This window comes from Schistocerca cancellata, chromosome 9, assembly GCF_023864275.1.
Source record: "Schistocerca cancellata isolate TAMUIC-IGC-003103 chromosome 9, iqSchCanc2.1, whole genome shotgun sequence".
NCBI classification, from domain to species: Eukaryota; Metazoa; Arthropoda; class Insecta; order Orthoptera; family Acrididae; genus Schistocerca; species Schistocerca cancellata.
This window is the reverse complement of record NC_064634.1, coordinates 157,021,384-157,045,382: the sequence shown is the minus strand read 5'-3', so window position 1 is coordinate 157,045,382 and position 23,999 is coordinate 157,021,384. Positions and strand designations below refer to the sequence as shown.

The 23,999-nt window shown below is 38.4% G+C and overlaps 1 protein-coding gene across 2 annotated transcripts in view; it reads left to right on the top strand.

The window, feature by feature from the left end:
* Positions 1-23,999, top strand: part of LOC126100243 (histone-lysine N-methyltransferase eggless-like) — a 351,861-nt gene that overhangs the window by 197,282 nt on the left and 130,580 nt on the right. For both annotated transcript variants that reach the window (XM_049910825.1, XM_049910824.1), the window contains exons 7-10: positions 2,473-2,540; positions 5,619-5,792; positions 14,060-14,277; positions 23,067-23,266. In XM_049910825.1, the coding sequence (XP_049766782.1) occupies positions 2,473-2,540; positions 5,619-5,792; positions 14,060-14,277; positions 23,067-23,266 (660 nt within the window). The remainder of the gene's footprint in view (positions 1-2,472; positions 2,541-5,618; positions 5,793-14,059; positions 14,278-23,066; positions 23,267-23,999) is intronic.

Below are 23,999 nucleotides of genomic sequence, written 5' to 3'. Positions count from 1 at the left end.
AGCAATAATTTGGTTGATGACATTAGCCATACTGATTTAGGGGTTTCAAGGGGGGATGATTTAACAAATTAAAGCAGTAGCCATTTACCAATAGCGAAGTCAAAGAAAGCAAAGTACTCTGTCAAAGTGCATGTAAAAGTGAAGTATATGAAGGTGATGATTGAGTATGGCAAAGAACTGAAAACAGGAAAGAAGAGAAAACAGAAATGGATGGAGAAAATGAAGAACACTTAGAGAGGAAGGTATTGTGTTTGTGCACTGTAAAGAAAATTGCTCTGTGCAAAGTTCTTAAGTTTTGTACTATGAGAAAGTATCAGAACTTGTTTTCAAAAATTCATAAATATGATCAAATATTCTTACGCCATCGATATATATTGTTTTAGCCATTCAGTCATGATGAATGTTTCCAGTATGTAGTTGGTGTTAAATACAGGGCTATTACAAATGATTGAAGCGATTTCATAAATTCACTGTAGCTCCATTCATTGACATATGGTCATGACACACTACAGATACGTAGAAAAACTCATAAAGTTTTGTTCGGCTGAAGCCGCACTTCAGGTTTCTGCCGTCAGAGCGCTCGAGAGCGCAGTGAGACAAAATGACGACAGTAGCCGAGAAAGCGTATTTCGTGCTTGAAATGCCCTCACATCAGTTCAGTCATAACAGTGCAACGACACTTCAGGACGAAGTTCAACAAAGATCCACCAACTGCTAACTCCATTCGGCGATGGTATGCGCAGTTTAAAGCTTCTGGACGCCTCTGTAAGGGGAAATCAACGGGTCGGCCTGCAGTGAGCAAAGAAACGGTTGAACGCATGCGGGCAAGTTTCACGCGTAGCCCGCGGAAAATTGGCTCATGCCACAACTGGAGACCGACAGCGCCGACTTCATCTTTCAACAGGATGGTGCTCCACCGCACTTCCATCATGATGTTCGGCATTTCTTAAACAGGAGATTGGAAAACCGATGGATCGGTCGTGGTGGAGATCATGATCAGCAATTCATGTCATGGCCTCCACGCTCTCCCGACTTAACCACATGCGATTTCTTTCTGTGGGGTTATGTGAAAGATTCAGTGTTTAAACCTCCTCTACCAAGAAACGTGCCAGAACTGCGAGCTCGCATCAACGATGCTTTCGAACTCATTGAAGGGGACATGCTGCGCCGAGTGTGGGAGGAACTTGATTATCGGCTTGATGTCTGCCGAATCACTAAATGGGCACATATCGAACATTTGTGAATGCCTAAAAAATTTTTTTGAGTTTTTGCATGTGTGTGCAAAGCATTTTGAAAATATCTCAAATAATAAAGTTATTGTAGAGCTGTGAAATCGCTTCAATCATTTGTAATAACCCTGTACATATATATGTTCCATTTTATTCCCAGAGTGATTTTAATTGTTTCATCCAGTATTGCAACAATCCTTATAGAGATGGTGTGGTTAGGGTTGCTGACTCTAAATCACAGGGTCCCAAGTTTGATTCCTGGCTGGGTGGGGATTTTCTCTGTTTGGGACTGGGTGTGTGCAAATGTTGTCCTCATCATCATTTCATCATCATCATCATCAATGCGCAAGTTGGCAAAGTGGTCTCAAATAAAGACTTGCTCCAGGTGGCTGAACAACCCCTGATCGTATCTCCCGACGAAAAAAAAAACCATGTAATATGCACATATCATTTCAATGATGATGTTGGTGTACATTATGATACGGTAGTGTCTGTTGGAGTTTTGCATTGGCGGGATAAAATAAATATAAACAGTGCAGTAAGCAGAGAAGAAACAGAACCTCTGAGTAGTCGAGCAAATTGCAAAAACACTGCAGGCAGTCTGGCTTCACTAAATTTTTGCGTGTAAAGTTAGATAAATATTTTGAATGCCTACTTAAAGTTGTGACCCCATTAAAACAAAAACGAATATTCTCAGGAACTATGTGTGAGTAAAAAGACTTGGTTAGTAATTTTATATGGATTACAACATGCTCACTTTTCTTGAAGAGTGAGAACAATAGAAAAATAAGAGAATATTTATGATTGCACTGCAGTAAGCTTTTGATATTTCAAAGTACCTCTGTTAATAGGGAAATTGTCGAAATTTGGACCTGAGGACCTTTTGGGGAGATGAATAGCTCTGAAGTATGTAACATATATAACAGTAGACGTATGTAGGTGCTTCATAATTTGCGAGCAGAAATAGCATAAGCTGTCATTTTACTTTCAAGTGAATGTGTTCTCATGATGTTATTTAATGTACTTTATTCATTCATTTGGGAATTGTTACATCAGCTCATAAAGAAGAATGTACATTTAAATTTATTTGTCAGTTGATAAGGCAGTGTGTATCACTCTATACACTTGAATTTTATTCATGTATTTATAAAGTACTTTATAACATAATGATGAATTTATGAAATAATAATATAGTGTAAAACAGAATTTTTGTTCACATACGTCATACTTATTTCTGTTCTAGTGGGTGTTGCAACTAAGAAAGTTACACCACTACACAGGATGCCAATAAAAAGTTCAAAATATGAAACTGTAAGTATCACCAACTAATATAGCATTTAACTTTCTTATGAGTTATCAATATTTCTTAAACATTATCTGAGTTCTTACTTTATTCACTCATTTTGAAGATGTCGTTGTTTAAGATTTTCTTTTGGCAACATTCTCATCTTTGTCTACTTTTGTAGAGAACTTCGGCATGTCAGCAGTGGAAGGGGGGGAAGTACTGCATTGTGCAGAGTCAGTTGAATTGGTGTGCATCAGAAATGTAATTGCTAAGATCATCTGCTATGTGGGCCGCAGCTAGCATTTTTAGAAAAATCTTTGCCTATTGGACAGTGGTAGGAAAATGAAATTTTGTACTATAAGACCTTTTATTGGTAAGTTGTTATGTGCAAAGTTTCATGTTTATTCCACAGTTACCTCCGGAGATACGTACTTTTACTGCAAACCGTTTAGCTGTTTACTGATGGAAGATGCAGTTATAACTTCTAAGTAACAATAGAAAGCAATTTTTTGAATGCTGATAGTAAAAACCTTGCAAAAGTTGGTATGTTTATACTCCACCCATTTAGAGTGACGATATGTGCAATGACAGACATTCTTTTACCTATTCCCTGCCACATCTTTAAACTCTCTCAGAACTAAGGAATTATAGAACTTTTGCAAATGGATCCATATATTATAACTAGATAGTCAACTATCAGTCATGAGCTATGACCCAAAGCACAACAAAATTATTCTTGTCAAAATGTAATGCTGATTTCCTATGTACACGGTACAAAGATGATATACTGCATACGTCAGGTGCTCTGTGTAACAATGTGTAGCATGTTCGACTGCAGTGTAAGTGGGAGGTCATATATTTTTAAAAGTTTTACACGCAATACAAAAATAGCAGTAGCAAGAACTGATTGTAGCAGTTATTTTGACTGTGGGATGTATTGTGTATAGCTTCATGTTGGTCTTAGTCTGAGAAATGGAGAACAGAGGATAAATGCAATTACTTTATGAGAAAACAGTTCACTTTTGTGGAAAGCATTGCTTGTAGTCAAGATATCACCATACATCCTCAGTACAGCGAGGTGTAGGACTACGAGGTGCAGGCGACCAAACGCAAGGGCTCTGAAGTTTGTGAGTGTAAACTACCTTTAATGTCTGAAGCAGACTTACTTCATCTTCATCTAAGATGATGGAACTGAAAAAGTTATTGTAAAGATCCTAGCGAGACAGTACGAAGATAGAAATATTGTTTCCAATAAAGTAAAAGGTGTGTGGTCACATTAACTAGAACTTTGAACATGATGCATGTGAACAGCAATTGCAAATCTAAGCACATGGAAACAGCGAGGAAAACACAATAATATTCTGTTTCTGATTGGTGTAGCGAAGTTTTGTAATTGTGATTTGGTTTTCATATGAGAGGACTGTCGAGCCGTTTCACAAATAAGTTAAAATGTTCTTTCAGATTAGATTCAAACCAGCAATCTATATGGACATCGTCTTTAAAATTCGATGGTTTACCGCTCTAACAACTGAGCTACTGAATAATTGTGGTGTCATTAGGTAAAATAACAATTTTCACTATGAGTTTAATTTCATTGAATGAGACTATCCTTCATTGTAACAGGGGGAGAGCACATCTCGGAGATAAGTTAGTGTTAACTGCACAGTGCAGGACATTTTTAATAAAGTTAGTGAAAATGTGCATCAGCGTGGTGGCAATTTTTCCGGTACAGTGCAACCACATTTTATGCATCTTCTCATTCTCTGAAACACCTAAAAACAACTTTTCAGTAGTTTTTGTAGATGTATTTGTAGAGTATGGTGCTATGCACCATTTGTAACCCTTTTCCCCAAACGTAAATTCAAAAACAAGACATCACTGTGAATTAGCATTATGACAGTAGGAGCAGCTAGCTAGCCAGTGACGTCACAGACATCACACGACTTGAATGGAGTGTTGTAATGGGTGTTAAAATTATTTTAATTTCATTTCCGTTTTTATAAAAGAATACTGAAATTCAAGAGGGGAAGAAAAAAGCATGGTAGGGGCAGAAAATAACATAATTAATCATTTATAGACGATTTCCAGAAAACAGCCAAATATTCTGTTGTAGGTGTGTGGGGATACGGCACGGGAAATCTGTTTGTGGTCTGGGTTTGGGGGTATTAGCTGTCTGTGACAGCTTTTGAGAGGCCTTCAATGTACCGGGCTATGGAGTTCTCATCTCTACATATTTGTTGTCCACAGGTGGCTAGGCTGTATGGGAGGGAGTTTCTGGTGTGGAAGGAATAGCAGCTGTTGAAATGCAAGTACTGTTGGTGGTTAGTATGTTTAATGTGGACAGAGAGGTGGAGGCCAACGTCCAGGAAGGTGTCACATTGAGCAGAAGAGGACCAGTTGAAGCGGATGGGAGAAAAAGTGTAGAGTTGTGAAGGAGTATGGATAGGGTGGGGTGGCTCTGAGTCCATATCATGAAGATTTTGTCATTGAACTTGAGCCAGACCAGGATTTGGCAGTTTTGGAAGGCTAGGAAGGTTTCTCCTAGATGTTAGTTATTTTTCATATGACATATTCTTGACTAACATAATAATGTGGAACATGTCAGTGGTACAAATGTAGAGAGAGAGAGAGAGAGAGAGAGATAAAACTAATTATTTCTATTCAAGAATTTCTCTGTGGTATAGCAGGAGTTGTTAAGTAGAAGCCTTTTTAATGTACATTGAAAACACTGCTGGGTGATGATGTAAGAGGTAATTGTAGCCTGGACTCCTTATGTGGCAGGTGCTACTCTTCCTCCATGATTCTGCCTGTTAGCATTGTGTAAGGTGAGGTGGTTTATATTGATGTATTTTGCATTATCCTTCTGTTACTGTTAGCTCTCTCTCTCTCTCTCTCTCTCTCTCTCTCTCTCTCTCTCTCTCTCTCCCATTCAGAATGTTCCCAGTAATTTCTTTTTTGTGTGTTAATGAAATTCTCACATGTCACTTTGTAAAAGCATTATGTGAATTTGAAATAATTGTGTGTGTTTTTTTTTTTTTTTTTTTTTTTTTTTAACTTAACTTTTATTCTGAGTATATACTTAATCAAATATCTTTTCTACTCAGTCACAGGAAGTTGTTGCCTTGGATGAAGTAAGGGTGGACCACAAACCATTACCGCCAGTGGGGATGGTCCATAAACCACGACCTGCCCCAGGCGAGATTGTGTTTGTCATGAAGTATGGATTTCATGGTGCTTGGACACAGGCCAGAGTAGTTGAACATGTTCAGAAATATGATGTTAGTATTACTTTTCATATCACACTTCCAGGTTATCCTGTATGTTATAGATCATTTGAGGTCTTTCTTTTTATAGTAATGCTTCATTGCACACAGTAGACATTTGAACATAATTAATTCAGTTGATGCTGAATCTTTAATATTTGTATTGAAAGTTATTGCTGACAGCAGCGCTGAATTTTAAATTTCTCTTCTTAGTCAAGGGTCTAGGGTAGAAAGTGTTTTTGCATTTAAAGAATCATTCTCACTTTGTGAAGGGGGGAAAATGAAACAAGAAACACAATGTTAATATGATTGAAGCCCATATGATGTAATTTTTTACACAGGTTTGGATACATCATCGCTTGTCCACAATTTAGGTTTAAACTTGAGGAAAACATAGAAATCTGAACAAGTGTGGGATGACTGAAGGTGGGAAGAAAGTTTAGTGAAGTGTAATACAGAGAGAACTGGAAGGTGTAAACTGGATCATTTTGTGGGTAGACAAAGATTTTTGAAGCAAATGTTGGTTGTCAGAGCATACACTGCTCTAGAAATAGACTCATATTATATTAATGATGGATACTAGGCTAAAATTGAGAAGAATGAAAGAAGATGGAAAGTACAGGAAAGTGGAATATAGATGATTTAAGAAAAAAATGAGATGAAGTGAAAATGACAGTGGTGTCACCATAGTTACAGCTAAGGCGGTCATCTATAACTGAATGAACACCCCAGGCCATTGACAAAAGGAAGTATTATAAATATTAAACGAGAAACCACCTATATGAGGTCTGTTATAAAAGTAACTGACATTCGGCCAGGAAAAAAAAGCTGGCTTACCTGGAGAGTTGCACTCCTAATCACTCTCAAAGTATTTCCTTTGGGGCTCCATACACTTCTCCCTGCAGTGCCGCCATTGTTGGTAGCATGCCACGAAAGCCTCTTTTAGAATGGGGTCATTCCTTTCAGTAGCCTCTGAGTTTAGGGAACAGCCACAAGTTGCAGGGGACCATGTCAGGAGAGTAAAGTGCCTGTTGAAGTGCAGGAATCTTGTTTTTCAATAAGAAAAAAATCTGAATCAGTGCAAGGAATGTGCAGGAGCATTGTTTGTGTCCTGTGAGGCTTCAGCATGAAGTTGCTTTTGCTGTTCCGTCAGCTGCTTCGTAGCGAATTTCGCTCACACTCTCTCCATGGTCAAATCTTTGGTCACAGTAGAATGTGCCGAAAAAGTCCTGACGCCCAACTCTTTCGCATTTTCTCTGATAATCACATGACGATCCCACATCACCACAGCGTTCAATTTGACAATGACCTGGTCATTTCAGCATGTTGATGGCCAACCAGTGTGTGGCTTGCTCTCCACAGGTGTGTAACTGTCTTTAAACCGGTCATATCTCTTCTTACTATGTGTGATGCCCACAGCGTCATCACTGAAAGCCATTTCCACCTGGCTGTCATCCAGTTTCTGGCAAAATTTTGTGGAGTAGTGCTGCTCCAGTCATTCCGTCATTTCCCTTGCTATAAAAAAATTACACAAGCACTGCACACTACCTCACTCAACCGCTGCTTATCAGCAACTGATGCTTTCGACGGATGGAAAAGAAATTTTAAACATTGTTATAGGCTGAAGTCCGGCATCCTTGTATTGACTTAATTACAGAATGTATGCATAGCCACCTCGGCTGCATAAAATTGTTGTCAAATTGACCATGGTTTTGACAGCTCTAAGGCGGTCTTCATCATAATAAAAATTATGTAGGATTACCTAGAAAATATAATGACATGGCTCAATAATACAATACAATTAATAGAATTACTTCTGTATACTGTACAAGCAGTGTACTTACATTTAACCACACCATAGGTGAAGAACATCTGAGCAAAAAAGCTCATGTCAAATTGAAATAATCACAAGAATGAAAATTAAACTGTAAAAATGTAACAAGTTTGTCAATTTGAATAAAATGATCCACCAAAATACAACGGCAGTCACGAGGTCGTTTAGAGCCAAACAACTGCATCAAACCACCGCTAACTGTTAGACTAGACAGCTAACAGGCCAAGGCAGCCACGAGTTGGACACGAAAACAGATTTGCGCCATCACTAGTAAGAAGTGATCGAATTACAGACAAGAGCAACTGAGGCACTGTATAGACAATTAAACCTTACAGGCAAGAACAGGAATAAGTGCATGAAAATTACAACATACTATAACGGTCTTATTTTATAAATGAAATATAGTTCAAATGTACATAAAAAGTGTGAAACTGGAAAGGAAAACGATGTTTAAGAGTCTACATTGAGGGGAGTATCGCCATTCAGACCATTTTTAATTAGTGGCTCTATACCTTGAGAAAAGTTCTTATCGCGTAATAGCAACTGTTCATTCAGAATGAGACTGTTGTACAGAGATAGGTGTTGAAAAATCCCTAGCTCTTCTAAGATGTTAAGCCTAAAGCTGTGTTTCTCTGTGTGCAAGATCTGGACATTTTTCTACGTCTTTGGGATTATGCCCTGTGGTTAACAAATGGTCAACGAAAGTTGAATTGTGAACAGTGGTGCCTTTTTTGCCGAGAAGGTGTTTCTTGAATATTGTCACAATAGCTCATCCTGTTTGGCTTATGTAATGGGCAGGACAATTGCCACAGATAAGTTTATAGACACCAGAATTATGCAGAGTGGAAAGCATAGGTTTCAAGTTATGTATGATATTACTTTTTAACACTTAGGCGCCAACGCCCGTAAAAATACGGGCGTGTGCGGCCTGGCCAAAATCCGGGCGTGTGTTCTTGTTCTGCCCCTTCCTTCCTTTGTGTGTTCTTAGGGCTCGCGCTTGTCTGGGAGGTGCTGCAGGGACTGGAGTTCGAGTATTGGTCACTAGATGGTGCGGGCATGCTGTGGAAGGGTGTGCTTCTCTTTTTATTTGTCGGGTTTTGTGAGCGGAGATTTTTTCCCGTGCGGTCTCAGTAGCGTCGACATGGCGAATCGTGGCTTGATGGACGAAGAAATTGCTCGCGAGTTATATCGTGATTTAGAAGAAAGTGATGTTGATTTGTCAGAGGAAGATATTGTAGATGACTCTGTGATGGTGTGGACTATGTGTATGTAATTAATGAAATTTTTATTTTTATTTTTTTTTTTTTTTTTTTTTTTTTTTTTTTTTTTTTTTTTTTTTTTTTTTTTTTTTTTTTTTTTTGCAAATACTACTCTTCTGATAGATTCAGAAGAGGAGTAGGTGACCTGCGCGCCGCACCGATTCTGAGGAAAGTTGGACGACTACTGATCGTACACCAGATATCGATCTATTCTCAGGACAATCTGGAATATGCAGTGTTGTCAGTTTAGACCAGAACAGTGGACCTCTAGAATTTGTTTCATATTTCCTGACAGACAGTATGATGAGACATATAAAGGAGCAAATTAACAAGCACCAGGAGATTACGAAGCACAAATTCCCTTTCACCCACCTGCTCATTATCAAAGTGGAAAGGAGTTACACCTATGGAAATAAGGAAGTTTCTGGCAATTGTAGTCCGTATGTGTGTAAGTGTGAGGCCACGTATACGAGAGCACTGGTCCAAGAACCCTGTTGTGTCATGTAATTTCTGTCCAAACATCTTGAGCCGTGACAGATTTCTTTCTATTTTGAGAAACTTCCACATTAGTGATAATTCCTTAGCTAAGAGGAAAGAAGAAACTGGTTATGACCCACTGCACAAGATGAGAGACCCCTCCTACATAATGTGTGTGCTAATTTCCAGCGTGCGTATACACCATGTCAAAAAATTACAATAGATGAAGGCATATGTAAATTTCGAGGTCGTGTGTATTTGAAACAGTACATGCCACAAAAACCAAATAAATACAGTATAAATACGGTATGAAACTGTACATGTTATGTGAATCTGACACAGGTTGCATCTGGAATTTCTCTGTTTACGCAGGTGAAAGTTCTGACACAGTGACTCTGGTAAATACATTGCTTGCAAATCTGTCAGGAAAAGGCTACACTTTGTTTACGAACAGTCCAACACTTGCTTCAGAACTGGAAGCAGCAAAAACTACTCTTGTGGGAACAACAAGAAAATCTTGGCACTGATTGCCTCGTGCTATGAAAGATCCGAACCTTCAACGAGGTGAACTTATTTTCAGGCATAAAGGAAATATGTTAGCACTGTGTTGGAAGGACAAAAGAAATGTATATATGATAAGTACAAGGCACACTGCTGAGATGGTCACTTTCACTGATCAGAGAGGAAGAGAGAAGTCAAAGCCAGCCTGTGTAGTGGACTACAATAAAATCAAGTTTTGTGTTGACTTATCAGATCAACAATTGTCATGTGGCGCATTTGAACATCGAACTGTGAAGTGGTGGAGAAAGTTGGCATTCCATGTTACACTAATGGTGATTGTAAATTTCTGCATATTATACAATACGGTTACTGGAAAACGCCTCACAACATCTCACTTCATGACAGTTATCTGTACAGATCTTGCACAAAGCAAAGATCTTGAACCCCGACCTGGTCCATCTGGACTCTCAAGACCATCAACTGGAAATTATTTCCTGGAAAAGATTGAGACAGAAGTAGGCAAGAAACAGAAACAAAAACAGTGTGTAGTGTGTTCTCTGAGAGGAAAAAAACGGACTGGAAAAGTATGGCGAAAAGACACAAGCTATCAGTGTAGTGAATGTAAAGTAGCATTGTGCAAAATGCCGTGCTTCAAAATCTACCATACAAAGAGCAAAACTGCATCCTAAAATAGTTACAGGAGGTTACTGTAGATAAGACATACTGTATCCATCATAATTACAATTTTTGTGTAAAATAAAAAAAAATTCCTTCTAGAAAATACAGTGAATATACCTTTGACCGATTTTTTCTTTTTTCAAAAACAATGTTATAATAATAACGCTTGTCAAAAGTATGTATTAATTCAAGAGAAAGGTATTATATATGGTTTTAAACAAGAAAGCCTAGGTTTTTCAATAAGAGTAATTTTATTGCTATAACTGAAACCTTTCATGAGTTGCAGTAGTTTAAAATACATTAAAATCAGCCAATCTTTATGGTAGACACCCGCGCACAATGGCTCAAGACCCAAAGTGTTAAAGAATTATTAGTGGAGTTGAATTTATTTTGAAGTAAACACTGCATTCTGTAAGAAATTGGACCCAGAAATGGTATGGAGAAAAATTTTTTCTTTTCATTAGATTCATTATTAGAAAGGCCTATGGTAGTGACTCTCTTATTGGTTTTCCTACTAAAAATACTATCTACTATTGAAGGATCATAGCCAGTATTAGCAGCCACAGTTTTAATGAGATTGATTTCAGAATGAGATTTTCAGAAGAAAGGGGTGTGGAGGTGGCTCTATGAATAGCTGAATGAAAAAAGGCCATCTTATGAGAATGTGGGTGTACTGGCATGAATGGAATAATTTGATCAGAACTGGTTTCTTTGTGGAAGATTTGAAGCTAACTTTGTCATCTACTATCATAAGAGTGAGATCTATAAAATACAAAGGGCCTAATAACGGTGTAGATAAACTTTTTAATATGTTCAATGAGTTTCATGAAAATATTTCTTTAACCTGTGAGCACGAAAATGAGTTCCTGCGATTGAATTTTCTAGATCTCACTCTTACGATAGTAGATGACAAAGTTAGCTTCAATATCTTCCACAAAGAAACCAGTTATGATCAAATTATTCCATTCACGTCAGTACACCTGCATTCTCATAAGGTGGCCTTTTTCCATTCAGCTATTCATAGAGTCACCTCCACACCACTTCTGAAAATCTCAGTTCTGAAATCAATCTCATTAAAACTGTGGCTACCAATACTGGCTATGATCCTTCTATAGTATATAGTATTTTTAGTAGGAAAACCAATAATAGAGTCACTACCCTAGGCCTTTCTAATAATGAACCTAATGAAAAGAAAAAAAATTTTCTCCATACCATTTCTAGGTCCAATTTCTTACAGAATACAGCGTTTACTTCAAAATAAATACAACTACACTAATAATTCTTTAAAAAGTAATATCATACATAACTTGAAACCTATGCTTTCCCCTCTGCATAATTCCGGTGTCTATAAAATTATTTGCGGCAGTTGTCCTGCCTATTACATAGGCCAAACAGGCTGAGCTATTGCGACAATATTCAAGGAACATCTTCTCAGCAAAAAAGGCACCAATGTTGACAATTCAACTTTCGCTGACCATTTGTTAATCACAGGGCATAATCCTAAAGATGTAAAAGACGTCCAGATCTTGTACTCACAGAAAAAAAGGCTTTAGGGTTAACATCTTAAAAGATCTAGAGATTTTTAAACTCCTATCCCTGAAAGACGGTTTCATTCTGAACGAACAGTTGCAATTATCCAATATAAACTTTTTTCAAGGTATAGAGCCACTAATTAAAAATGGTCTGAATGTAAATGTAGACTCTTAAACATCGTTTTCCTTTCCAGTTTCAAATCTTTTATGTACATTTAAGCTATATTTCATTTATAAAATAAGACCATTATGGTATGTTGTAATTTTCATGCACTGATTCCTGTTCTTGCCTTTAATGTTGTTAAATTGTCTATACAGTGCCTCAGTTACTCTTGTCTGTAATTCGATCACTTCTTACTAGATGGCGCGAATCTGTTTTCGTGTCCAACTCGTGGCTGCCTTGGCCTGTTAGTTGTCTAGTCTAACAGTTAGTGGTGGTTTGATGCAGTTGTTTGCCTCTAAACGAGCTCGTGACTGCCATTGTATTTCAATGGAACATTTTATTTGAATTGACAAACATGTTACATTTTTACAATTTTTATTCTTGTGATTTTTTCATTTGACGAGAGCTTTTTTGCTCAGATGTTCTTCACCTATGGTGTGGTTACATATAAGTACTGCTTGTACAGTATATGGAAGTAATTCTATTAATTATATTGTATTATTGAGCCATGTCATTATATTTTCTAGGTAATCCTATGTAATTTTTATTCTGATGAAGACTGCCTTCGAGCTGTCGAAACCATGGACAATTTTATGCAGCCGAGGTACATTCTGTAATTGAAGTGGGAAAGAATTCATGCATGCGCATGAAGGTTCAAGGTCAGCTCATGCGAGCATACTAGATTCAAATCCACCAGGTGTTTGCACAAAAAAGAAGAAGAAGGAGAATAAGCTTTCCTAACAGGCCTCGTATATGAACTCTACAAGAAGTGTGAAGAAGTAAAATTAGAATAGATGAGGCATGTGGTCAAAGAAATTGAGAAAAAGGTGGTCATAGGAAGTATTAGTCAGGCAAATTAAAAATAATTTCAAGTAAATGAAGATAATGACAGTGTGCATAAACTTCTGTGAAGTATAAATATGAGGAAAGATAAATGACAGAAAGGCATATAGAGTTTGTGTAACAGGAGAGCTGTTCCATAGCATAATAGAGAAGGAGAAATTTGAAATAGAAGGAATAAGTCATTCTATAAATTGCTCAGGAGTAGGTGTTACCCTTTTCATAGGTGCTTCAGTGGGAGGTATAGAAATCAGAAGGTTATTTGATCTGGTGTCCAGGATCTATGAAACAGAAGACTTACCATCAGTTTTGAAAAACTGTCATTGTTGTAGTACTAAAAATGAATAAAAAAGCTAGCAAATGGCTATGAAAACTATCAACAGACCAGTCTGACATATTGTGTTTAAATTGCTGACTGTAACAGTAAAGCAAAAAATGTAAAGGAGGATTGAAGAACAGCTTTGGGAAAAATAAAGGTACTAGGAAATGAGTTCACAGTTATTTCAACAACACGCTATGTGAAAACCAGAGGAGTGGAAACCAGGAGCTGTTGAGATTTGTTGCTACGGCAGGATTTAAAAATATGAAAGAACTGTTTAAGTATCCTAAATTTAAAGAACACCTTTGAGGACTTCACATTGATAGTGATGAGGCAGTGGTAGAAGAGGTGAGATTGTGGGTCCTTCAACATAGTCAAACATTCTACAGTGACAATATCAACAAGTAAGTCTCTCATTGGAAGAAATGTGTTCATCAGCAGGCGAATAAGTTGAGAAATAAATATGTAGACATGAAGAATAAAGCTGTAAAATATGAATAATGTTTGTTTTATTTAACAAGCTTTAAGAGTTATGAGATAAAAAATTTGGAGGCATCATTTTTCAGCATACACACATTTCTTAATTGGGAGTGTTTTATGTGCTCTGTTTTATACTGTTTTATTTAAATGCGCATTATATATCTCATTAAAGATTAGTAATTACAACTTTACTCCAAAGGATTCCACTCTCCAGTCAGCATACAAGATTCGTTACGAGTACCGCAAATCTTCTTACCTGAAAGTGGTCCCAGGAAAACATCTTGCGTATTCAACACCAAGCAAAGTAAGGCTGCCTGTTGGCACACGAGTTATTGCATTATTTCAAGATGAAGGCCCAAAAGAAAATTATTATGCTGGGGTTATTGCTGAACCTCCAAAATCAATGAATAAATACAGGTAACATATGTCATTTGGAAATATATATACATTGTGTATAGGGATTTCTGTCTGCAGTTCACTTCTTCTTTGTGTTTACAAAGCTAGCAATTTCTCTGAATAGTGAACAAAATTTACAGATTTATGGTGTTTTTCATGATTATATGAATGAGCAATAATACTCCAAGATTAGCCCATATTCACACTTGTCGTTTTAGCAACCTCCGAACAAATGGCTTTCAGTAATTGTTCTTAATCTGAGAAGTTAGTAATCCTTAAATGTCAAATAATCAATATATACCCATTTGCCGATTTACAGTGTGCATTTTGCTTCTGTATCTTTGGTAACTACCTTCTAGATTGAAGCAGTGTAGCTTTGGTTACAGACGCTTTTATTCCTAGAGTATGAAGCAGTAGGTCAGAGGAAGCATGTGAAAATTTGCAAACGGTTTAACTTGTTAAATGCTGTTCATGTAAGTATAAGGGGCATTCAAATGAAAAAGAGGCAGATGGAAAAAATGTAAGTAAAGCCCACATGTTGCGAAGATTCTTTTACGCTGTAGAAGTTTCACTGGGAAGGCCTTATACATCCTCCATTAAGTCACGATCCCTCCCCATTGGATTTCCACATGTTTAGAGAATGAAGAAAGACACTCGTGGCCAGTGATGTGCTTCAGACATAGAGGTGCAATCATGGTTCCATAGGCAACAGCAAATATTTTTCCATGAAGGCATTGGCTATCTCATCTCGCAGTGGGAAAATGAATTAAAAATTACACTGATTACTTCTGAAATAATAATCAGTGTGCTTACATTTTTCCCATCTGTCTCACTTTCATTTGACTGCCCCGTATAAAATTAAGAAACAATGTTGTCAGATATTGAAGTAGACATATTTTTCTGGGTATCTTGTTATGAGTATGTGAAACATTGACGTTTTATTCTGTAGACTTAGGTGATTTAACATAGCTTGTGGAGGAAGAAGTGGTTTAAAAATTAATTTTAAATTGGTTTTGGTAAGTTGCATCTCCACTATGAAGACCAGAGGAAAAATTCATAAAATTAATATGTTGATACTGATTAATAGAAAGGAGAATAGTAATTTACTTAACATTAACATGAAAGTTACGAAGAATGATATCTTAGTAGAAAACGCAAAAGATTTCCTGTGCTGTAAGTTGGTTTACATAGGATGGTGAATGCCATACCATCCAGGATTCAGGGAGGACCACAAGAGAGGAAAATCATAGGGGCAGAAAAGAACTAGAAAATATGAAACAGTTTTGGATAGATGTTGATTGCAGAAATTATTTGAAGATGGAGAGATTTACTCATGGTAGAAGCAGTGGACAGTTTCCTCAAATCATTCAAATGACTAGTGCCTTAAAATAAACACACATTATCTGCTTCAGTTAAACATGAAGGATGGAACATCTCAAGAAAGGAAGAAAATAGGTCAGACTGTACAAAGAACAGAATAAAATTTACTAAAAGAGATGGACATGAGGGAACTAATTAGTAGCAGCTGCAATGGCACTGACATGAACACCCTTAGTTAAAAATAATGGCTATCAGAGAATGTCATATCTGTAATGACTAACAAAGGAAACAGTCTGCCAGTCTTCAGAAATGTTAGTGGTAACTAGTTCTCTGTTAGCTGTCAAACTATGCTAAGATAGAAGAGCAACAGATATCTACTGATTGCAGAATTTTTGTACACACACAATTCTGTGGATGTATGACCTAACCAAACATCCTTTGGACTGTCGAAGGCAGCTTGTATCAAATTCAAACCTATAGGTGGCATCCAGACAGTGTGCCAGGAGCTTATTCCCTTGTCTCTGGGCCCATGTTGACTTGCTGTTCCTTCAGAATGTAGGTGCAGCCTATGTTGATAATGTAATTCGGTCATCCAGGAAATGCGAGGTATGGTCAGTGTACACAACGCCAGCTACAGAATCACAGAAATGTGAAGGGATGGGTAGTAAGGACATCGTGGGTAGAGGAGTAAAGTGGGAACAGCTCTCTGGAGGATTCAGTATCTCAGGGAGCACCAGTTATGTTGTTATAATATTGAGGAGGGGTGGTTGGGGGGGGGGGGGGGGGAGCAACTCAGAGACATGGCCTATAAGATATTATGCACCAATACTGTGTGTAAACCATAAGAAAGTATACTATGGCACTCAGCTTGGAGGAGATATACAGGAGCTTAAAAAAGTAGGATAAGCTACGACAGCAGAAAAGGCACTTGTTTATGCTCTTCCATTCTTCCTAATGTGTCGAGAGAGAAAAGTAATTTGGGTTGTTGCCCACACAACCTTGGCTGCAGCTACTAGGATCCAACTCTGTACAAGTTAGAGATTGGTAAGGAAAATAATTTGGCCCCCCGTTGCCAACTGGACACTGTTTCTGAAGGAAATCTCCACTTGTACATGGAACTGCATATAGGTCATGCTGTGGACCTTTGCTAGTTGTTATGCGAGAAGGCAGCAGCTTATCTAACATTGGAGTTTGAGGATCTGCACCAGGGAAAAAAAAAAAACAATAATAATAGTGCAAGCTGGAGGCAATTATCAACCTGCATGGGAACAGATTGGTGACTTCTAATGAAACTGAAGTTTACAGGCAATACAGAAAGCACTATGTATCACAAGTATTGACGGAGAAAGAGAACAAGTGATGACACCACTCCACCAGATCCAGCAGAGGGTGTTCATTCTGAGGTATGCTATAAATTGAATGGGACACAGCCACACCTAACATTTCCAGGGGTGAAAGGACAACGCTTCAGGTGCTGGGTGAATTGAAAAGCATTGGCATCCTTCCTGCTGATGAAGGCAGCACTACAGTCATCAAGGAATGCTAGGATTATAATGAGAAGGCTGCCTGTTTGCTGATTCTGTGTACAAATGTCGTAATAGTGAAACCACCAAACGTGTGAACAAAAAGGAAGAAGACTTTGTGTCTCAGGCATACCAGAGAAGACATTTAGAAGCCTGTTGTTATTCACACTTCCTTTGCTGTCACTGATTGTGAATAACCCACTGTGTGTAAGGGAGGGGCCCCAATTCACTCCTTAGTCAGCAACATAGAGGCAACTCACCAGATCCTTCAAGACAATTATAAGTTAATACTGTGAAGTGCCATTGTATATGCAACTTTGTAGTCTTCCTCTGACACCATGTTGGATTATAAACAGCAGACAATGACATCATCGTCAGCTGTGACATAGTTTTATTATTCACCAGAGTTCCATTAATTGTCTGATTAAAATGTTTTAGTGGACATATTCAGTCGTGCTGACATAAACTTACTTCTAGCAGCTGTGCTTTGGAGAAACTGAGAGGGTATTCCCCAGTGTCAGTTAGCCTCTCTGTGGAAAACATTAAGGAAGAATGATTGCAAACCTTCTTTTTAAAGATACCTGTTTGCTTCGCTACGTGTGTAACACATTTGCCATATGGCCTCGTGGCATTAAGAAATTAAAAGCGGCTTTTTATCATTTTATTTCTTGTCTTTCCAATATCACATTCACAATGGAATTAGAGAATGATGGGCAGTTACTATTCCAGGTCATCCTGGGGAATTGGAGGTCAGATGACTCACTTAGCTATTATTTGTGTGTGTCTGTTTTATTTTGTACACCAAGAGCAGTCACGATCTGTCGCAGAAAACTGGCATTCTGAGGACTTTGGCTCACAGGGCATATAGTCTGTCATGTGTCAACAGCCTTTCTTCTGAATCACATCTTCTTCAAGAGATTTTTTGTAATAACAATAATAATAATGATGATGATTATGATGATGATGATGATGATGATGATGATGATGATGATGAAGAGGAGCTCTTCATCACTAAGAAATTTCTCAACAAGAGGAGCAGGAACAGGAAATGCCAAAGGCAGTGGCATGCGTCCCATACAGACTGGAAATTCCTAAGGGCACAGTTCTTATGAAGTGTAGTGTTGCTAAGGCATACCCACTAAACCAGATAAGCAACCTACTTCAAACTTAATTCCACCCAAACAAGCCATGAAGACCAACTGTACCGACCAACTGCTGTGTCATCCTCAGCCCACAGGCATCATTGGATGCGGATATGGAGGGGCATGTGGTCAGCACACTGCTCTTCTGGCCGTATGTCAGTATACGAGACCAGAGCCACTACTACTCAGTCAAGTAGCTCCTCAGTTTGCCTCACAAGGGCTGAGTATACTCTGATTGTCAACAGTACTCCGCAGACCAGATGGTCTCCCATGCAAGTGCTAGCCCAGCCCGACAGCACTTGGATGCACTAAAGATGACTTAGGCAAACACAGTACCAGAATTTACACCCTTCCGCATCAGTTGCTGTGGTATTATAAAAGTAACCATCTTCTATTAATCTTGAACTGAGTAGTATAATCCCCAGGGAATCTAAGTTCGTTGACTGAGTGGGATTTCAATTTTGCTCATCAGTAATAAAACTCCCATGCCTTGCCCACTGAGCCATCTCATTCTAATTTTAGAGAATAACAGAGAAAGTGAGACATTGGGAAAGATTTTTGACAACACTGTAAAAGCCGCCTTTGAGGAAACTTTGGTAAGCACAGATTACATGGTGTGAGCACTTGGTTGACTAATTTCAAGCAGTTGTTACTTTGACATGAAGAGAATATATAAAGGAACTTAGGTATCTCCAGATAGGAAGACAGTGAACCAAATTGACCATGTGTTGGTAGAGGCAAGAGTAAAAATGTTCCTACTAAATTTCAAAACAGTAAGAAGTGCTGAATGTAGATCGGACCACTCCATATCAGAGTAATGGTGACGGAAGTGTGGAGACCTGGAAAGGGCAAAGGAATGCATCTCACTCTGTATGATCAGGAAAACTTGAGCAAAGACAATAAGAGGCAATTTCAGGCCAAACTGACCAAATGCTTGAAGTATTGGAGTAGGAAGAAAATAAAGATACTGAAGAGATCGGAATTGGAAAGAAGATGCAGTAATGATAATAAAAGCTGCCAAAGAAGTAATCCCAAAACTAAGGGGAAAAGAGGGTCGTTTGATAGGGAATATGGGGAAGCGATCTGCGAGAGGTGGTGGGCCAAATTATTATGGGTGCAAAGTAATATGCAACAGGAAGGGCAATCAAGATTCAAAGAAATAAGATAACCAACATAGGCCACTCTAAAGAAAGCAAAGAGAAGATATATAAGAAGCTTCATGGAAAGAGCTCAGTAAGACTGAAGAACTATATAGGAAAGTGAAGAAGTTTAGAGGAGGATCAAACAAATACAAATTCATTAAAGATGCCAATGGAAAGGTGCTAATAGAAGATCAGGGGATTGGGAGAAGACTGATAGAATACATCAGGGACCTACTAAATTTCGGAGAACCAAGTAAATTATGTTTAATGACCAGGAACTGTGGATCCAGAATATCCTCCACCTACACCGAAGAGATAAGAAAACAAATTGAAAAAGAATGTCAAGAGTCCATAAGGGGATGGAATTCTCGCTAAGCTGCTGAAAGCTGGAGGCAAAGTCCTATTGCTCCAAAATCCACAAGGTAATAGAGTTACTATGGGCAAAACATGCAGTACCAAAGAAATGGAAGGTAGCTGTGATATGCTCCATTTATAAAAAGAAAGATAAATCAGTATACAGGGTGTTACAAAAAGGTACAGCCAAACTTTCAGGAAACATTCCTCACACACAAAGAAAGAAAATATGTTATGTGGACATGTGTCCGGAAACGCTTACTATCCATGTTAGAGCTCATTTTACTACTTCTCTTCAAATCACATTAATCATGGAATGGAAACACACAGTGACAGAACATACCAGCGTGACTTCAAACACTTTGTTACAGGAAATGTTCAAAATGTCCTCCGTTAGCGAGGATACATGCATCCACCCTCCGTCGCATGGAATCTCTGATGCGCTGATGCAGACCTGGAGAATGGCATATTGTATCACAGGCGTCCACAATACGAGCATGGAGAGTCTCTACATTTGGTACCGGGGTTGCGTAGACAAGAGCTTTCAAATGCCCCCATAAATGAAAGTCAAGAGGGTTGAGGTCAGGAGAGCATGGAGGCCATGGAATTGGTCCGCCTCTACCAATCCATCGGTCACTGAATCTGTTGTTGAGAAGCGTACGAACACTTGGACTGAAATGTGCAGGAGCTCCATTGTGCATGAACCACGTTGTATCGTACTTGTAAAGGCCCATGTTCTAGCAGCACAGGTAGAGTATCCCGTATGAAATCATGATAACGTGCTCCGTTGAGTGTAGGTGGAAGAACATGAGGCCCAATCAAGACATCACCAACAATGCCTGCCCAAACGTTCACAGAAAAATCTGTTGATGACGTGATTGCTCAATTGCGTGCGGATTCTCATCAGCTCACACATGTTGATTGTGAAAATTTACAATTTGATCACATTGGAATGAAGCCTCATCCGTAAAGAGAACATTTGCACTGAAATGAGGATTGATACATTGTTGGATGAACCATTCACAGAAGTGTACCCGTGGAGGCCAATCAGCTGCTGATAGTGCCTGCAAACGCTGTACATGGTACGGAAACAACTGGTTCTCCCATAGCACTCTCCATACAGCGACGTGATCAATGTTACCTTGTACAGCAGCAACTTCTCTGACGCTGATATTAGGGTTATCGTCAATTGCACGAAGAATTGCCTCATCCATTGCAGGTGTCCTCGTCGTTCCAGGTCTTCCCCAGTTGCGAGTCATAGGCTGGAATGTTCTGTGCTCCCTAAGACGCTGATCAATTGCTTCGAAAGTCTTCCTGTCGGGACACCTTCGTTCTGGAAATCTGTCTCGACACAAACGTACCGCGCCACGGCTATTGCCCCATGCTAATCCATACATCAAATGGGCATCTGCCAACTCTGCATTTGTAAACATTGCACTGACTGCAAAACCACATTTGTTATGAACACTAACCTGTTGATGCTATGTACTGATGTGCTTGATGCTAGTACTGTAGAGCAATGAGTCGCATGTCAACACAAGCACCAAAGTCAACATTACCTTCCTTCAGTTGGGCCAACTGGCGGTGAATCGAGGAAGTACAGTACATACTGACGAAACTAAAATGAGCTCTAACATGGAAATTAAGCGTTTCCGGACACATGTCCACATAACATCTCTTCTTTATTTGTGTGTGAGGAATGTTTCCTGAAAGTTTGGCCGTACCTTTTTGTAACACCCTGTATAACAACTACAGGGGCATAGCACTATTCAACAACTGCTATAAGATCATATGCAACTGTCTACTAGAACAGATCAAACTGTTTGTAGCAGAAGTAATTGGAGAATGCCAAGGTGGTTTCCAAACAGGTTGATCATGCGTGAGCCAAATTTTTGTCTTAAAACAGATCTGTGAAAAATGAACCTCTTATTGTAGACCTCAAGAAGGCTTATGATAGCATTCATGTGCTGAATTTGATAAAACCATGACAGAGTCTGGCATATCAAAGGAATTCATTGGACTTCAAGAGATGCGTAAATGACGCAAAGACTGGGTTTAAGAGAGGGAATAAATCGCGAGAAAGTTTCCAGGTGGAAGCAGGCTAAAGACAAGGAGATGGACTATCACCTGTTCTTTTCAAACTAGCACTTTAAAAAAATAACAGGAGAGTTCAGCAAAGAGAATTTTCAGGGCATTCAAACTGATTATGCAAATACCTGTATGGTCTGTGCAGATGACATTGCCCTGACCGTGGGAGTAGTGGCATTGATTTTTGGGCTAGAAATTAATACTAAAAAGACTGGGTACACAATCGTAGGAAGAGAGCTTCATAACTCCAAGAACTACAGTGAACTGTACCATGTATAACGATGTGAAAGTGACCAAACGACATGGATCAATTTTTACTGAAGTAACATCAACTGAAGGTGAGCTTAAGACGTGAATGCAGGTGGGAAACAGATGCTGTTACTCTCTAAACCCTATATTATAATCTAAAAACATATCTCAACAACTACAACTAAGATTGTATAAAACATTAATAATGCCAGTGGTGCTATATGGTTGCCAAACCTGGAGCACACAGAAGCAAGGCCTTGAGTGACTGCTTACATTTGAGAGAAAGACACCGGGAACCCACTGCTGGAATGGAAAATGTGCCACAATATTGAACTAGGAGATGTACAAGAAGTTTAACATTGTTGAGCTATGAAAAGCAAAAGACTTCAATGGGCTGGACATATAGTGATAATTGATGAAATGTTATGGCCAAAACTGCAATGGGCTTGATCCTATAAGGCAACAGGTGAGTGGGAAGACATAGGAAGAGATTTGCTGCAGCCTGAAGTTTTGGAGAACTGGAGACTGACAGCAGAACACAGAAGCAGATGGATAGCCTTACCTGTAATGTTGCGCTTCTCTGGGCCTGGTGGCCTGAATTAAAGGAACTCAAACATTTGAGAATTTAATTGTATGACACCGTGCAGGTACCTTAAAGTCCACTTGTAAAATATGCTGTCTGATTTAATAATGTATTAAATTAAGTTCTTGTCTATTAGTAGAGTGTTATAGTATTACTCTGTACTGTATGCATGCTCCTCGACAAAGGAGAGGAGTTTGAAAACGGGGCGGCTATCCTTCTACATATACACCTGTCTGTTGCTCTATGCTTGCTTTGTATGGTGAGTGGTGGTAACGTTTTCCTACTGTTACTTGTCTTCAGTCTAGCATTTTCCATTATTGTGTTATTTGGTGTTGTAATCTAGTATCTTCTGCCATTGATGTGTGAATCTTTCAGAATGTAACATAAAATTGGAGCTATATTTGTGCAGGTACCTTGTATTTTTTGATGATGGATATGCCCAGTACATACCACATGAGAAAATTTTAGTTGTTTGTGAATCTTCACGGTATGTGTGGGAGGACATGCATCCAGAGTCAAGGTCATTTATCCGTAACTATCTGGAGCAGTATCCTGAAAGGCCTATGGTAAAACTACAGGTGGAGCAAATTGTCAAGACTGAGTGGAATGGTGAGTTCATGTTGCTGTAATAACACTGTAAACAATTCACATATTGACAGAATTTGTAAATTATCCTCAACTGCAGTATAAATTGTCATAAATCTGTTGAGTAAGTGATGCAGTAATTAAAAGGAGGAACCATACTACGATGTTCTGCAGTGTAACAATTTCGGGAGGTTGAATTAAGTATTTCCAGCCTTCTCTGTTGTCTTCCATTTCAGTCACAGTAAGGTCACTGAATAACTGAATAGATGATTTCAATCCCCTTACTGACTTTGAAATTTACATTTTTGCCTCAGTTTGGTACGCGGTTACTTTCAAGAGAAATTTTTCATGAAAGTTTAATGCCAGATCCAATTTAAATCGATTAAACTTTATTAGTACCATTAATAGATTATTGGACACAGATAGCAAATATTGTTTCACTCATTACTTGGCACCAAATTGCCCAAGTTCCAGATCTTTACAGAAGTGAGTTAAAGAGGCTACTTAAATCTTATGTAACAGTATTTTTAATAAGCAAAGTATTGCTGATACCTTGAGTAGTTGACAGGCAAGTGAATCACCATTCAGAGTTTAAGTATTTTACTACCTTTTTCTTATTTTTGCTAAAAAAGTAAAAATAATCTTTGGCTATGAGAAAATTTGATGAAGTAGATTAAAACTGCCCACATGAAAGATAAAAACATGTGAACAACATGTCCTTGTTATAGGTAGAAATTGATTTTAAGTAATTAAAACC